Raw genomic sequence first — 17178 nt, forward strand, 5'->3', positions numbered from 1 at the left:
TCTATATATATATATATACATCCATAAAAAATATATAAATAAATAATAAAAGAAATAATTATAATAATAAAAAATACCACTCACACCAAACAAAAACACAATACAAGCCTAAATAAAATGAAGGATAAATAGACGCAACAAAATAATAATAATAAGATAAAATAAAATAACATAAAATAAAATAAAATCAAAATAATAAAAAATAAATAAATAATTTTAAATCAAGAAATGAAATAAAAATATAAAGACAAATATAATAATAATTATATATATATATACAATTATCTATATATACACGCCCATACATATATGTAAATATATATATTGCTAAATCGATTTGCATATATATATATATAATATTTTAATAATATTAAATTAAAAAATAACTATGCATGCATAAAAGAATGGGTGTGCAGAGATAAAAAATAGAAAGACAAGAACCAAGAGGACGAGAAAGGAGGAAAAACAATGACACCTAAACCAAAAAGGAGGAGGGGACAAAAACCACAGAGGCACAAATAAAACAAGCATTGAGACACAATGGTAGGGGAGGGGGGGGGACCATGGGGGAAAGGGTGTAAGGGCGGGGCGAAAGAGTGGGGCGAGCTAGGGGGGGAGGGAGAGAAAGGGAGGGAGGCAACAAGGGCGAAAGGGGGCTAGGACCAAAAGGAGGGGCAAGAGGGCCCCAAAAGGGGACGTGAGAGAAGGACATCAAGAGGGGTTAACGGGACTCTTGATGGAGGATAATAATGGATGCCAAGAAATACTGAGTGCCCAACCTTCATCTCGATTGAGATTGGAGGGGTGATTAAATATTTCAATAGCCTCCTTCATCTTCCTCTTATGATAATTGTCCTCTTTTACAAGGATCTAAGTGTTTTCCACGCTCCCCCCACGCTCCACCCCCCACCCTCGCCTAGCGTTGTCTCTCGGTTCTTGTTTTATTTGTGCTTCTGTGGTTTTCGTTCCCTCCCCCTTTCTGGTTTAGGTGTCGTTGTTTTTCCTCCTTTCTCGTCCTCTTGGTTCTTGTCTTTTTATTTTTTATCTCTGCACACCCATTCTTTTATGCATGCATAGTCATTTTTTAATTTAATATATATATATATATATATATATATATATATATATATATATAAAATTATTATTATATTTGTCTTTATATTTTTATTTCGTTTTCTTAATTTAAAAATATTTATTTATTAATTTATTATTATTTTGATTTGATTTGATTTGATTTGATTTTATGTTATTTTATTTTATCTTATTATGATTATTATTATTATTTTGTTGCATCTATTTATCCTTCATTTTATTTAGGCTTGTATTGTGTTTTTGTTTGGTGTGAGTTGTATTTATTATTATTATTATTTCTTTTATTATTTATTTTTATATTTTTAATGGATGTATATAGATATATATTTATAATTTTGGGTGTGCATATATATATATATATATATGTATATATATTATTATTATTATTGATTATTCATTTATTTATTTATTTTGCGTCTATTTATCCTTCTTTTTATTTCAGTCTTGCATTGTGTTTATGTTTGGTGGGTGTTGTATCTTTCCTTTTTGTGATTATTTTTGTTATTATTATTTTTAGTATTTTATATATAATTTATTTTCCACTTATTTACTAATATTTATATGTTTACATATTTGGGGCTTGTTTCGTTCTCTTCTATCTTGCATGTTTCGTCTCCCCTGGGCTTGTTTTCTTTCATCATGCCCCTTGGTTTTTCTTTTTTTTCTCGTATTTTTATAGTTTATCTTTCTCCTTGGATTTGCGTGCTTACGTCTGCCCCTCTTCCTCCTCTCTTTATTTAGTCTGGGTCTGCAACATATTTTGACACATTCTTAGCACTCTCATCTTGATGATGGATCATTGAGTATGATCTGAAATGTTGATGCAAAAAACTCTCACACAATCTTACCCAGAAGCAAGAATCTCATTATCATGGATTGTGGAAATCTGTTATCTTTAAGTTATCAAGTTTTTTTGGGTTGAGTCTTCATAATGATTAAACTTTACTGTAAATGCAGCATACTGCTTGATCTATAAAATGTGTTGACTATCAAATTGCTCTCTGCAGACTACTTGAAGTGGAAATTTTGCTGAATTTTATCTCATATCCTTGTTGACGTCAACAGTAAGGAAGATTTATTTTAGACAGGAGGACGAGAGCCTTAACTATTGTAAAGTAAGACTTTTTCTCTCAAAACATAATTCCATGGAACTGGAATGACTTAACCATTTTGGTTTATAACATAATTTTGAAAGACATGTATTTTTATGATTGATGCAAACACTTTCATATTAATTTGCATCCCACTGTGGTACAGATGCAAGAAAGAATCAATGGAATTAAGACGGGGAAATCAGGAAAGGCTACAACGCCGTCATCAGTTAGCTCCCTTTCACCTATTCTAGATATTGAAGATTTCAAGGTAATTAGACATCATGGATACCATATCTTTGGCAGCTAGCATAAAAATTTAAGTTTTCTTTTTCACTATAATTTTTTTTTCTGAGATGCATGGATCATGTTGCGAAACCATTATCTAGGGGTTTTGTTCTGAAGTTTTGATGGGATGATAAATGTAGGATGAGGTTTCTAATGAATGTTTGAGAAGTGGAACCTATAGGTTATTGTGATTTGCCAGTCATGAGAGATGAGTTGTTGTGATTAGCTTGATTATTAAATACATGAACCACATGGTCAATGCTAAGAAATTGATTTATGATACTGGTGATAATGGAGACCTTTCTTGTTTTGAAATGATTCAACTATTTTGTTTCTTTGATGGATAAGGAAACAATTGGTTGCTCTTTAGTATTTTTATTCCATTTTAAAATTTTGCAAGCAGGGTGTTTTCTCATTTGATGACCTATTTGGGAGCTTAGTGAATGAATTGCTGCCCTCATTTCAAGAGGATGACACCGAATCCTCCGAGGGAAGAAATAGTGCAGGAGGGCAGGATGTCATATACAATGGGCATTCACGTTTTCCTTCAGAAGCAACAAAGACAACTTTAGGAGCAGGTCCACCAATATTTTCTGAGGCAGAGTCATTATTATCTCTTTTCAAGGACTGCCGGCAGGAGTTAGCAGACCTCAGTCACCAGGTTGGTGTTTTAGAATTTTGTGCTGTGCTACATGAGAGTATGAGAATTTGGATTTGAGAAAATGTGAATAATAGTAATCTTTTGTATCTTAAAGGTGGACGCAAGACTGGGCAATCTGAAGAAGGAAGTGGCATTTCATGATTCCAAGCATCGGAAAACACTATCTGAGGTCAATATTTTTGCTTTTTTAAATGATTTTTTATTTTTTTGCCCCTCTGGTTGCTTCAGTATAAAAGATTCTTTGTAGTTACTGTTTTTGAAGTGTATGAATTGTTATTATTTACCAGGAATCTGTTGATTGTTATACTTGTTTTTATTGAAATTATTTGTCAACAACTGTTATTGTTTAGCATGAAACAGGTGAATTGATGGATTTGATTGTTATATAATTATATTTATTAAATGAATTGTCACATGAAATGCTTGTCCATATTATTACCAGGGATCAGTTCATCGTTATTGATGCAGATGCATCATGGGCCCATTGAATATGCATTGTCTCTGTGGACAAAATCTCCTATATGCGGATACGACTTCTCTATCATGTGCCATAACACTTCACTCCATTCTATCTCCCAAAAGAATCAATTTATATGGGTCCACACAGTCTGATCACACACCTTTGTCTTCTTCCAAGTGACCTTTAATGTTCAGGCCCCAAGAATTAAGCCTCTACAACTCATTATCTCTCATCAGAACTTTACTCTCAAGAATTTTATGATCACATCCTTATCCTGCTTGCATATTCTTCATTTGCTGATTGCAAACATAACCCTTTCATTTACAGATTTCATTCCCTATCCTCATGACCTCTGATTGCTTATGTACCCTATGACAGCAACTACACATCCCATCCTCCATTGACTCAACGCAAGATCTCCTCACTGATCCCATCTAATCATTCTCCATTCACTCTTAGGGTTCTTACCATGCCCAACCAATCCTATCATCTTTTCACTGTCCTACACCCTCGAACCCTTGAAAATAGAATTCTCTTTCTTGGTTCATTCTCTTTGATCCTTTGGGACTCTAAACGTTGCAATATATTGGACTTTTACCACACATCTCCAATACTCAACAACTTATCAAATACAGTTCTTAAACAATGATTAATTCTAAATACTCTTGCTGTCCAACTACGATAGTCCTGTCTACACTTGCATAATAGTCTTTGCTTTGACCATAACTTCCAAGTATCCCTTCAACAAACTCTTGGAACCCTTTAAGACTACCCTTTCTACTTTTCATACCCCTCATGCCACTCCCAAATACAATGTGGACAAAATCTTACCAAACTTAACCCTATTATTGTTCTGTCTATTCTGAGACAGCCTTCACAAATCACTTTTTATTGATCCAATGCACGTGCAGCCCAATGCATGGTGACCTGCAACTTCAGATTACTAATATACTCGTCATCCCCCATCCCCTTACCTAGTCTAGGGCTCTGATTCACAAAATTATTAATCACATTTTGGTGCTTCTCGGGTTACCCTAATGAGGGTTTTGACTGCCCTCCACTAAAATTTGAATAACTTGTCAATTCTTAATGAGAACGACTGATTCCAAAGCAAAATTAAAGTGGATTCATACCTCCTTCAAATACAATAGGTTTCAGAAGCGTCAATAAGAATATGAAATGAAATACGCGTCTACAACCAGACTGTACTGTTATGACAGAATAAAGGAAAATGCAGAAAACTGTACTTTAATTGATTTCAACTTGTTTACATCGACTCTATTGACTATTCTCGTGCCTTACAAGCTTATATAGATCAAATACATCCTAGAAAACTGAAAACCACTCTTTGCAACCACCAGTCAACTACTTTTGGTCAGTTGCCCCCTTAAACAATGTTGTTAACTTGACAACAAAAGTTGTCAACTTGACAGCTTCTATATTTTTTTCCATCTAATTCCTCATCAAGATGACAAACATACCTCCCACGTCTTGCCATACACTAGGATGTCATCAAAGAACACCAACACATTTTTGCAATTGCTTGTTGAACACATGGTTCATACAATACTGAAAAGTGAATAGAGCATTAGATAATCCAAAGGGCATCACTAAATATTTTAAATGTCCTTAGTGGCACTTAAAGCAGTTTTGTGCACACATCTTGCTCCCGAACTCAAACTTGGTGATATCCTGATCTAAGATCTATTTTGTAAAAATAGATTGCTTCATGTAGCTCATCCAACAACTCATCAATACATAGAATATGATACTTGTTCTTGATGGTCTTCTTATTAAGCGCACGATAATCAATGCACATCCTCATAGTTCCATCCTTCTTCACCTAAACAATAGAAGAAGCAAATAGGCTAGTACTGGGTTGCATATGTCCTGCATCCAACAACTCTCGAATAGTCCTTTTAATCTCATCCTTGAATTGTTTGGGATGAGGGTACGAAACTGTGATAACTGGCTTTCTATCCACAAGCTCAAAACTGCAATCTGGAGGTAAACCATGTATTAAATTTGAAAACACCAAGCTATGCTTGTCTAACAAGCCTTGTATGTAAACATGATATCCTTGCTGTCCCGTTTCCGTGGATTTACCTGTAATAAAACACTGGCCTGCCCACTCTACCACCGAATGCTGTAAAATTCTTTCCATTCTCCTAGCTGAAACAATTCTAGGTACTTATGCCACCCTTTTGCCATGCGCTGTAAAACTCAATTGCATAGTCTTAAAGTTTGTCAGATATGGATTTACAGTATGCAACCACTGAACACCCAAAACAATATTGGTCTCAATGTCAGTCACATAAAAATCATCCGTATGGGTGTAATTACCCAATGCCATGCCCAACTGTGGAACAAGGGCTACACAACTCAATGTGCCATTTTCTTTCCTCACATGAAAACCTTCATGCTGCTCAACTTTGAAAACCTGCTTCTTTACATGGGATGGCATCAATGAAGTTGTGGCAATACAACAACTCGTTGTCCCTGCACAACACCCTCAACTCTGAAAGCACTATAATGAAGAGTGGTAGAAAAGAGTTGCTATTGCACCCTTCATTGCTGTCAAATCATCCTGAGGCTTATTTGTGTCTTTCCATCTGTTTGCTCTTGCTGCGCATCCTGAAATTGCGTCTCTCTTTCAACTCATTATCACTAGGCTCCTCAAAGACCTCGATCCAATGTGCTTTGCCCCCACTCTTACACTTATGGCCAAGTGTCCAAGGCTCATGACAATCAAAACAAAGCCTCTTCCGCCTGAACTCATACCTCGTATCAAGAACTGTCCCATCGCTTGGTTTAGATATCTCTCCTGCTGGTTTGGTAAATTCACGTTTCTTGTCCTTTTTCTGTGGCCAATTTTATGGCGAGGATCTTTCTGGAAACTTGTTGGGAAACCTAGCCTGTGGTGTGGATAACTCCATATTCCTTGCATGCTTAATAGCATATTGCAAGGATGGTGGGTCAAAACGTTTGACCCAACCTTTAAGAGGCTCAGCCAAACCCTCTATGAACCAGAAAATTAATCTCCTTTCACATGCATCAATAAACATAACTGATAATCACTCAAATTCTGAAATATATGCATCAAGTGTGCCAACCTTTTCAATTAAGCTAGACTCTCTAGAATGTGTCTCCAAATCCTTTTGGTCAAATCTCTCCATTAGTGTAGTGCAAAACTAGTTATAAGAGACTATGGTACCATGTGCTTGTGTTACTAAATTGTGATACCACCATTCATGTGCAGCCCTTTCAAGGTGGAGTATAGCAAATTTGATGGTATCACTCTCCTTCATTTGGTCCAAGGCAAAGCAGGTGTCCAAATTCCGAACCCAAGCTCTCGTTGTACATCTAGTTGATCCATCAAAACTAGGTATAGACAAACTTCCCAACTTTTTCTGCAACCCTTATTTCTTTTCCCTTGATTGTTCTGATTTTGTCTTTGTCTTGTGCGTTTGGTGACTTCCAAGTAATCCTTGAAAGCAATGGCTGATTGGAAATCTGGTCCCAGGGCTTGATATTTAGCTAATATTGTAGCATCCTCATTTTCCTCAACCAATTCAACTTGTGCATGTTCATCCTCTTGTATAAAAGTGGGCATAACTGGTTTGGGCTGTGAGGATCTGCCTGTAGAATGTGCCTTGCAGTTTTGCTTTCTTCTCCTTCTTCTCTATGCACCAATGTCCTACCATTTGCTGTGTTATGAGCCAATTGACTCAAATACAGATTGTTATCATTCAACAGTCTTATCATGTCTGAAAACATCCGTTTTGCTTCTTCACTTGATGATGGAGCTGATCTGAACCTGCCATTATTCCTTTAAATTTCTCTAGATTGTGATCACCTTTTCCTTGTTGAGAATGTTAGCCTCATAGTAAATTGAAGCAAACTCTATAAGTAAAAATAATATATGATTGATAATAAATCTAATTATGAAGGTCTGATTGTAAAATATATATATATATATATATATATATATATAAGCTATCATAAACTTATATTATCAAAATGCCAAAGTGACCGATCATTTGTATCAGTTGTAAACTGATTAACGAGCACTATGTACCGATTACATTTATTATATATTGGGTGTATTTATCACCGATTATATTTGGTTGTAAAGCATTGCTATTGTATCGGGCACCCTTGATATGTATTGAGGCATGACCATGTTGGTATTACGAAGTAATTGGTAAATACTTGCTTGATATTAACAAAGACTAAAAGGGCAATTTATACAAAAGAATGAGATGATGTTTCCTTAGGAAATGATCGTAAAGAATAGAAAAATTCTATTCTAGAGAAAGCAAAAAACGAAAGCAAACTAAAGCTTATTAGATATTTACAATAGATAACCATTAACTAATAATAGATGACTTATCTATTATTGTAATACCCTCCCTTAATGGTTAATCTATCTAACACACCAAGTTGTCCTCTGAATTTGACACTTATCAGGACCAAGAGGCTTGGTGAGAATGTGTGCATTTTGATCTGTGGTAGGAACATACTGCAAATCTATAGTCCCGTCTTCAACCAGCTGTCGTATGTAATGACAGTGAACATCCACATGCTTGGTTCGTTCATGGAAGACTAGATTTTGTGCTAACTTGATAATGCTTTCGTTATCAACAAACATACTAGTCGGTCCTGTTGGTGACACATGCATATCTCCAAGCATCCAACGAAGCCAAACAACTTCACATCTTGCCTTAACAATCCCTCTGTATTCGGTCTTTGTAGAAGAGAGAGAAACTGCTTACTGCTTCTTACTGGTCCATGTGACTGCACCGGATCCCATAACGAACACATATCCAGATGTTGACTTTTTATCATCAATAGAGCTTGCCCAATTTGAATCTGTATACCCACTAAGTTTAGGATTCAAACTTCGAGAGTACAGAAGTCCATAATTTGAAGTGCCCTTCACATAATGAAGCAACGCTTTGCTGCCATCCAATGATCAGCCTTAGGAGCTGTCATAAAGCGTGAAATATAGCTGACTGTGAAGCTGATATTAGGCCTAGTAGCAGAGAGGTAGATGAGGCTACCTATTAATTGCTTGTATGTAGTATCATCAACGGAAGGAGAATTAGACTTTGTTGATAATTTGAGACCTTTCTCCATAGGTGTAGATGCAGGTTTGCAATCCTGCATACGGAATTTGTCTAATAGGGCCCTGGCATATTTGGACTGAGAGATGAATATCCCAGAAGACTATTGCCAAACTTCATCACCTAGGCAATAATGCATGAGCCCAAGGTTACTCATATCAAAATATTGGCATAAATTCTGTTTGATTCCTTGAATGAAAAATGCCGAACTGCTAGTGATGATCAAATCATCCACATAAATAACTAGAAGGATGATGTCATTGTCAGTAGTCTTGATGTACAGATTTGAATCTGACGAACTCCTCTTGAAGCCTTGATCACTGAGGTACTTATCAATCTTTATGTACCATGCCCGAGGGGCCTGCTTCAAGCTATAGAGAGCTTTTACCACTCTGAGAACCTGATGGTCTTTACTAGCAACCTTGAAACCAGGAGGCTGCGTCATGTAGACCTCTTCATGGAGATCACCATTTAGGAAAGCACTCTTGGTGTCCATCTGATGGACCTTCCAGCCAAATTGAGCTGCCACGGCTAGGACTAATTTGATGGTGCTCATCTTTGTAGTAGGAGCAAAGGTCTCCTCATAATCAATGCCTTGATGCTAAGAAAAGCCCTTTGCCACTAAATGAGCTTTGTACTTATCCAAAGTACCATCCGATTTGTATTTGATTTTGTAGACCCATTTGCAGCCAATGGGTTTCTTAAAGGACCTAGGTGTTGTTCTTCAGTAGGCTCTGGTGTTGAGAAGTCATGGCCTGTTCCTGCTCTGGAATGCCTTTAGCCTCGAAATATGTTTGAGGTTCAAACACACGGTGAATGTTGGTCATGAGACCAAAGTTAATAGTATTTGTAGTTTTGCTATTTTTCGAGCAGTTCTCCCATCAATGAGCTCATCATCACGAAGATCAGCAAGTGTCTTAGCCCACTACTTAGGCCGGATAGGAGAATGACCAACATTAGTACTAGGAGATGCTTGATCAGCAGGATCCTCATCAGAAGAATCTGGATCAAACTCAGGTGAAGCATCTGCAAAGTGAGGTGATCTTGCAGGAGAAGTCGGAGTTCTCTATACGGGTATCACTGGAATAACTGGAGCTGCAGGAGCTACTGGAGCCCTCCCACCAAGTGGACCTAATGGAAGCCGAACTCTCAAATCATGAGCCATCATAGGCTGGTTTCTTGGATCAAGAACCATCTAATGATGGAGCAGAAGATATCTACTGAGATGGCTACTGAAACTTGCCTTTATCCTTCTAAAAGGATTTCGCAGCAAAGGCTTGCCATGTGGAGGTGGAACTAGAGCTACTACCGAACTATTGTTTCCATTGATCTTGCTGAAGCAGCAGTGTGCAGAGATCAGTGAACTTGAAATCAACACCAGAAGATGTGATGTTGAGAGTCTCGATAAAATGCTCATAGGATTATGGTAAACTCCAAAGAGTGATAACCACAATATCCTCTTCCTCCATCTTGTGACCGATGGCAAGTAATTGATCATGGATTTCTTGAATTTGATTCAGGTGTGCCTGGAGCGAGGTGCACTCATCCATGACAATAGAAAATAGAGTGTTTTTCAGAAGGAAGGCTTTGCTTTTGTCAGAAGTATCATGAAGACCTTTGAGATGTATCTAGATCTTGACAACTATCTTGTCGGATGGAATTTGAGAAAGCTGATCATCAGCCACGGATAATTTGAAAAGCAACACTGCCTCTCGATTATTCAGATCCCATGTATCTTGATTAGGACTCCGAGAAGTCAGATGCTTCGTAACACCTAGGACAAGTTGATCGGTGTTCCGATATTCAAAAATTACGATGATACGCTGCTTCCAGGTGCCATAATTTTGACCATTGAATTTGGAGTTATGCTAGAGCAAAATATCTGTCAGAGATGCCATGGCACGTTTCTCAATGAAAAACTGTAAAAATCTATGAATGCATGTTCTTCGAGGCAAAAATATGAAAGACCTAGAAAAATAGAGAGTGACCTAGAAGGGAGCTCGAAAAACCTAGAAGGAATATGTTGTTAGTTTTTGGATCCGTTGGCTCAAAAATTGAGGCACGAAAATCAAGGCACCCAGAAAAATGGACAACCCAGTTGGGCTCTCGAAAAACCCACCAAGAATCTAAAATCCAAATTTTTTTTCTAACCCAAAAATTAGGGTTTGGAGCAAAAAAACAGGTCGGCGGCCATCGAGGTCAAAAACAACAGAAAAATGGTGATTTGAGATAGAACTTTCGGATTTTTGTTTCAGAGCTCGACTCGAGGTTGAGACGAAACTGAAGAGTTCTTAATATGTGGGGATTTAACCCCACAAACGACTGTAAATGTAGGTCTGCAGTGGTGAAAGCCGTCAGCAGAAAAATGCCACAAAAAATGACCCTTGTGTTGGTTATTGCCGTTTTTTTTGAACGCAAGGAGCTGAGAAATCACCCCTTAGAGATGCGTGATTTAATCACGATTTTCTCCATGCGATCTCCTCTACAAATCACGATTTTCAATCCTCAAACTCGAGCTCGAGATTGTATTAGTTTGATTCGAATTTCTCTAGGCAGAAAACCCTAGGTGGGTTTTAAAAAAATTGACTGAAATAATTTTGAAAAAATTTAAACAAATAATTTCAAAAAAGAAATTATAATTTTTTTCAAAAAAATTAGTATTAGCTCTAATACCATATTACGAAGTAATTGGTAAATATTTGCTAGATATTAACAGAGACCGAAAGGTCAATTTATACTAAATATTTGCTTGATATTAACAAAGACCGAAAGGTCAATTTATGCATAAGAATGAGACGATGTTTCTTAGGAAACAATCGTAAAGAATAGAAACATTCTATTCTAGAGAAAGCAAAAAACGAAAGCAAACTAAAGCTTATTAGATATTAACAATAGATAACCATTAACTAATAATAGATGACTTACCTATTATTGTAATAGTAGGGTCATGCCCCTATGTGATCACGTCTCAATGCATATATATGTGCATTGTTTACAAACTGCAGATCAATATCAATAACAAGGCATATAGATCTCAGTCTGTAAATTCAGAACAGCATATATACTTATAAAAATAAATCTGCATCAGTACTGTAGAAGGAAGGTCTGCACACATCAATTAAGAGTTATTATTATCAGTACAAAGATATATATATATATATATAAAAGAAGTAAGTAAACTCATATTCAGATCAGAGTTGAAGATTGCTCAAGATCTGTACATCAAATTGAAAATAGAGTTTAGTTAGTTTCAACCAATAATGATCAAATAAATTTACATTCCTCACATGTAACAAAACCAAGTAGGCTCCCAAGTCTTGCCACTTTGATACCATTGTAATATCCCCAAATGGGATACTTAAAAAGAAAGAATAATTTATGCAAACTAGGGCAAATCTGATTACACAAACTATTACAAACCAGGGCATAAATTTGGAAATTTATTTGCATATAAATGTCTTCTTGACAAACCCATAATTCTAGTCAATATTTCAAATCTGATTATTACAGCTAAACAAAATATGGATTTTATATTATTCCTGAACTTAGGAGAATTCAGCCAAAACCCTTATTTCAGCTCAGAATTTTTAAAACCATGAATTAGACATTTCCATCAAGCAATATGATGCAAATAACATAACAAAATATTCTACATTTGGGTCAGAATATTTTCTAACCCTAGCTAACCTTCCGAAAGTGGTGATAGGCTCCCAAATGACCAACATCAAGTCTGAAATTGATGTTCTTTAACAACCATCCACAGAAAACTCAGAATAAGATGATTTGAGTCTCTAGCACTAATATTGTCCTTAATTTGGCTTCTAAACCGGGTGAACACTTGTAGCTGAGAATTAAGTATGTGCTAGGGTTTCACAAACTGTAGTTCTCCCACCAAAGCACACCCTTCTGACGAGTGAGAGTCCATATGTCTCACTGAAATCAGAGATGCTCAAGGGTTTGAATCCTTAAGCCAAGTTGCAGGAGCAATAAGCAGAAATCTTCATCACATAATGAACTCATAATGAGCCCGTTAGGGTGTTTTATAATGCCTTGTAAAAAGATGAATCAATCTCCACCCTTGATATTTCACCTCTTAATACAATGCTCCAAATTAATAACCTAAAGTGTGCACCAATGAAACTTTTTGAAGCTGGGGCCCACCGTGAGTTTTTGTCAAGTGTTTTATTAAGTCACTTAAGTACATAAAAGAGGGGATAACTTAAGTTCCTTGTCTAGGCATCACTTGAGTTGCCTAAAAAGATGTGCCTAACTTATAATGACTTATGTTCACTTAGAAATAACTTAAGTTCAGCCAAAAGACGTACACTCAACTTAAAAATAGAATTTACAACAAGCCAAGGACTTCATTTCTAACTCAATGATGCCTTATGTCTTCTTCCTCTTGGGCAATGTAATATCCCTGTCGGATATACTCTCCAATTTTTCCTCAATCAGTTTTCAGAATTATAAACAAATAGTTCGTGCAATAAACTTTCATACTCAATAACAAATGCTCATATAGAAGACCTCCAAAAATTTACTATTGTATTATGATTTTTCAGCAATACAATATCATAACCAGCAAATCCATACAAATTCCTTAGAAATATGCTATTGCATTATACATCAGCAATGCAGTAACAAACATCAAGTCCAATCTTAAATACATAAATATAGTCAGATTGGAAATAAACAATAAAGTGCACCTGCGGGCTCAAATGTGAATTCTGATTTGAATCCACCACGGATGATGAATCAGGGTTACGTCCAATCCACCAGAGATGGCCTGAAGGTTTGCGTCCTCAAGTCTGAAAATGGAAGATGTAAACTCTCCTATTGTTTCTTCAAGAGAAACCCAAATTCTCCAAACAAAACAATAATCCAAGCATATCCAAATGAGCTCCTCATCCTCACTCTTGAGCTTCCTTCTTCTCCTTACGGCCTTTAACTTCTTTGACACCTTTTAACTCCCTCTATAATATTAAACTGAGCCATTTTATAAACTTGCTTAAAACTCTCATAAGCCAATATCAATATTTTATGAATTCATCTTCAAAATTCCTAATATCCAGAAAGGGGACATTGCATGTCTCCCCTTCTCGAGATTGCTTGTCCTCAAGCAATCGGTGCCAGTATCTTATATCAACCTTCAAGTAACCCTGTAGCCCAATCTGAAAGTTACTGTTACACCCATCTCCTGCGCTACTTTGATTAAAGCTGCTCCAAGCCCAAGTTTGTATAGTAACTCATCATAATCCTCAAGAGGTAAGGTACTCATCCTATCAACTCTTGGATTCCAAACCAGCCTTGGAAAAAATGCCCAAACATCCCGCTGTGCTAATCTGATATAAATAATGGGTCGAAAATTGAGAAGCCACTGATTAATACGCTACTAAAGTAAAGCTACAATCATACAGATACTAGGATCCCGCGCTATTATACTATCACAACCATCAAATATGAGTATATATTAATGTCTTGAGGAGCTATTAATACTGGACAACTCTCCATCTATGAGTGATCTATCATGGAAATGTGTGCTAATCTCCGTCATAATTGTCCATCTTGAACTATTGATGAAGGAATTAAACTGCTTAATGCCTGAAATCAATACCAAGGGTGCTGAGAGGCCATACATTCTGTCATCCGTCTGAAATATACCTGGGTACATTGCTGTCATGGATAAAGAAAGGACTAAAAATCCATCCCCCATGATCAAATTATAACTCCTATCAACCCTCAACCATGATCTGTTCAACTGGTGAAGTAAAGAGTCGAACCAACTCATTGTAAGTCAGAAATTGAAACCATGTGTAAGCTGATCAAAGAATGAGAAACAATGTTAAATCTGAAAAACAAGTGACCACACCAATCATGTGAACCAAACTCACTGCTAGGAACTGCAACTGGGTCCCATCTCCTTCAGTTAGGATCATCCTCATCATGGAAATCTGAAAGATCTTCTTTAGTTAGCTCAAAAAGTGGATTATCAAATGTCCAATCTGCATCCACCTCAAACAAGGAATTGTCTACTAGCTGAAAATGAGTAAAAGTTTCGTTACTTGATTTCTTGGGGCAGCTATCCAAGTCGTAAGTCCGCTGAATGGTATCATTTCCTTAATCACTTCCTGAAAAAATTCAATCCTCATGCTCCCTAGATTGTTTGGTGACAGCAATCTGATTTTCTACTAACTAAAGAGCAACTCGTGTATTATTCAATCCCTTTGAGCATTCTTAAGCTCCCTATTGAGCCTATTGACCTCATCCTCTTTTTTCCTTAGTTGACTAGCATATAATTCAACAACTTTTAAACTATATTCCTTGTCTGAAATCAAACACAAATAATCTGATTTAGAGATTCTAAGGCTACTTTAACCCTTTGTAAATCAGCAACAGTAGAATCACTTTCCATTCCCTTTTGCCTCTTTTCTATATGTGCCTCTCTTCTATAATATCACTAGATAACATACCAAGGCTGCAACAATCATCTCTTCATCAACTTTCAGCTGGTTTTTCAAAGAATCATTGTCACTTCGACATTTATTTTCTAATTGGTCACCCTTAACACCACCATCCTGCAATATATTTTTTTGATTGTTCCACTAAATCACTATCGTGTATAAGTGAGTTGTCATAAAAAATACATGATTCGTCACTCCTCACAAGGATATCATCAATATCATCGTATCCTTCAAGCTCCTTGTTTGATTCAGTTGTGTGGAATGACAAGGTGGCTGTCATTTTATCATTTTCAGGCAAATTCTCATTTTCTGAAGTCTCCAACATGCTCTTTCCTCCAATTAGACCATATTCTTCAAGATGTTTGTCTATAGCCAACTCCAAGTCACCAATATAGAGAGTTATGTAACCAATACTTGTGATACTTTTTAGAGGCAAGGTTGTGAGATTTTTATCTTCTTCATTGCTGGCTTGAATTTCTTTTTTGGCCTCTGATGGAGCCCGGAAATTCCAAATTTTGAGCATTCATTTGTGTAAACAGAGACATCATCGAATGTATTTCTTATTCATTCACCCGTAAAGAAACTTTACTGGGTCTGAATGATAGTGTCCATATTAGCTATGTTGTGCATTTGATGTTTGTATTTCTAGTGATAATTGCTACACTTCCAGTTGACCGAAGATGCCGGTATCCGAAAGAGTCTTTTCCTCACTGCAATGGCTTATGTGAAAGTGTATTGATAATGAATGAAATAAATGCTCCAAAGGTGTTTGAACGTCTCGGTTTTGATAGTTGATCACTCTAATATAGAAGAGCGGTGTCAAAAGATACACACAAGGTATATTCTAAGTGCTGGTGTTCTAGAATGGGTACAACAAGGTTGAATTCACCAGAAGATTGATCAAATTGAATACTATGACAAGAAATGTTCGAGACATAGTGCATATGATGCGTGACTGGGTTAACTTCAATGCTCAACACCTGTGTGAAGAGATGGTGGCTCTAACTGATAAATTGAACAATGGAGATAAATAGATGATATAATAAAAGCCACCAGTGGTGAGAATAAGCCTCGTGCGATGGAGTATGTGTTGGCGACCGAAGAAAATTTTATGAACAATATCAAATGCTCTCTCAAAAAATAAATTGAGGAACATGTATTAGGAACAAATCTATACACGTTTGATTACGACTAAGGTCTAAAAAACAAAGCGATTGATGTCAGATGCTATGCATGAAAACATACAAAGCCTACGATGAATATAAAAGACAAAAACTTAGAACATATTCAGAGTTCTGTGGGACGCTGAATGATTAATCTAAATGATCAATCAATTTAAACCAAAGTGCTTTACCCACACTATGGAAGGACATTCAAAGACTGTAAAAGAGTGCGGTGATCAAAGTGAATTGTCGTGAATTGCTTATAGAGGCGATCAATTTTTCATAATGTTTGAAATACATAAGTCAGTCTATAGTTTGAATCAGCAAAGGTTTAGACATTAAACTAATTAAGCACTAGATCAATTATCACAAAAGGGTTGTGTTTTTTTTAATAGGGAAGTGACTTTAATTTGAAAAGCCACATTCCTTTAAATATTAGGATATAAATAAGGAGATAATTGTAAACAAAATAACAAGACATTCAACAAAAAGCATTTGAAGAGGAAATATTTTATTTTTACTTGTAAGGAGGAATAAGGAGTGAAAAGATGATTTTTTAACGTAGATTTATTTATTCTATTTTAATGATAAATAAAAGCTTTTTGCTTTTTGATTATTCAAAAGGCACAGAGATAATAGATAGGCTTCTATTATTAGTTAATGGTTATCTATTTGTAATCTATTGTAAATATTAGAATGTTTCTAATATTAGTTAGTCTGTAGTTATCTGTTAGCTTTCTTTTAGCTAGAGTAGAATGTTTCTATTCTTTACGATCGCTTCCTAAGGAAACATTGCTTTATTCTTTTGTATATACCTCTTGGTCTTTGTTAATATC

The 17178-nt window shown here is 36.0% G+C and overlaps 1 protein-coding gene across 4 annotated transcripts in view; it reads left to right on the forward strand.

Annotated features, from left to right (window-relative positions):
* Positions 1-17178, forward strand: part of SEC10 (exocyst complex component sec10) — a 217409-nt gene that overhangs the window by 12572 nt on the left and 187659 nt on the right. For 3 of the 4 annotated variants that reach the window (XM_089800055.1, XM_089800056.1, XM_089800057.1), the window contains 4 exons: positions 2100-2207; positions 2350-2454; positions 2875-3132; positions 3227-3301. In XM_089800055.1, coding sequence (XP_089656181.1) covers positions 2350-2454; positions 2875-3132; positions 3227-3301 — 438 coding nt within the window. In that variant the 5' untranslated portion in view covers positions 2100-2207. The remainder of the gene's footprint in view (positions 1-2099; positions 2208-2349; positions 2455-2874; positions 3133-3226; positions 3302-17178) is intronic. The other variant, XM_089800058.1, reaches the window with a different exon arrangement.

This window comes from Cupressus sempervirens, chromosome 9 (genome assembly GCF_028749045.1).
Source record: "Cupressus sempervirens isolate cs-2001-9-10 chromosome 9, ASM2874904v1, whole genome shotgun sequence".
NCBI lineage: Eukaryota > Viridiplantae > Streptophyta > Pinopsida > Cupressales > Cupressaceae > Cupressus > Cupressus sempervirens.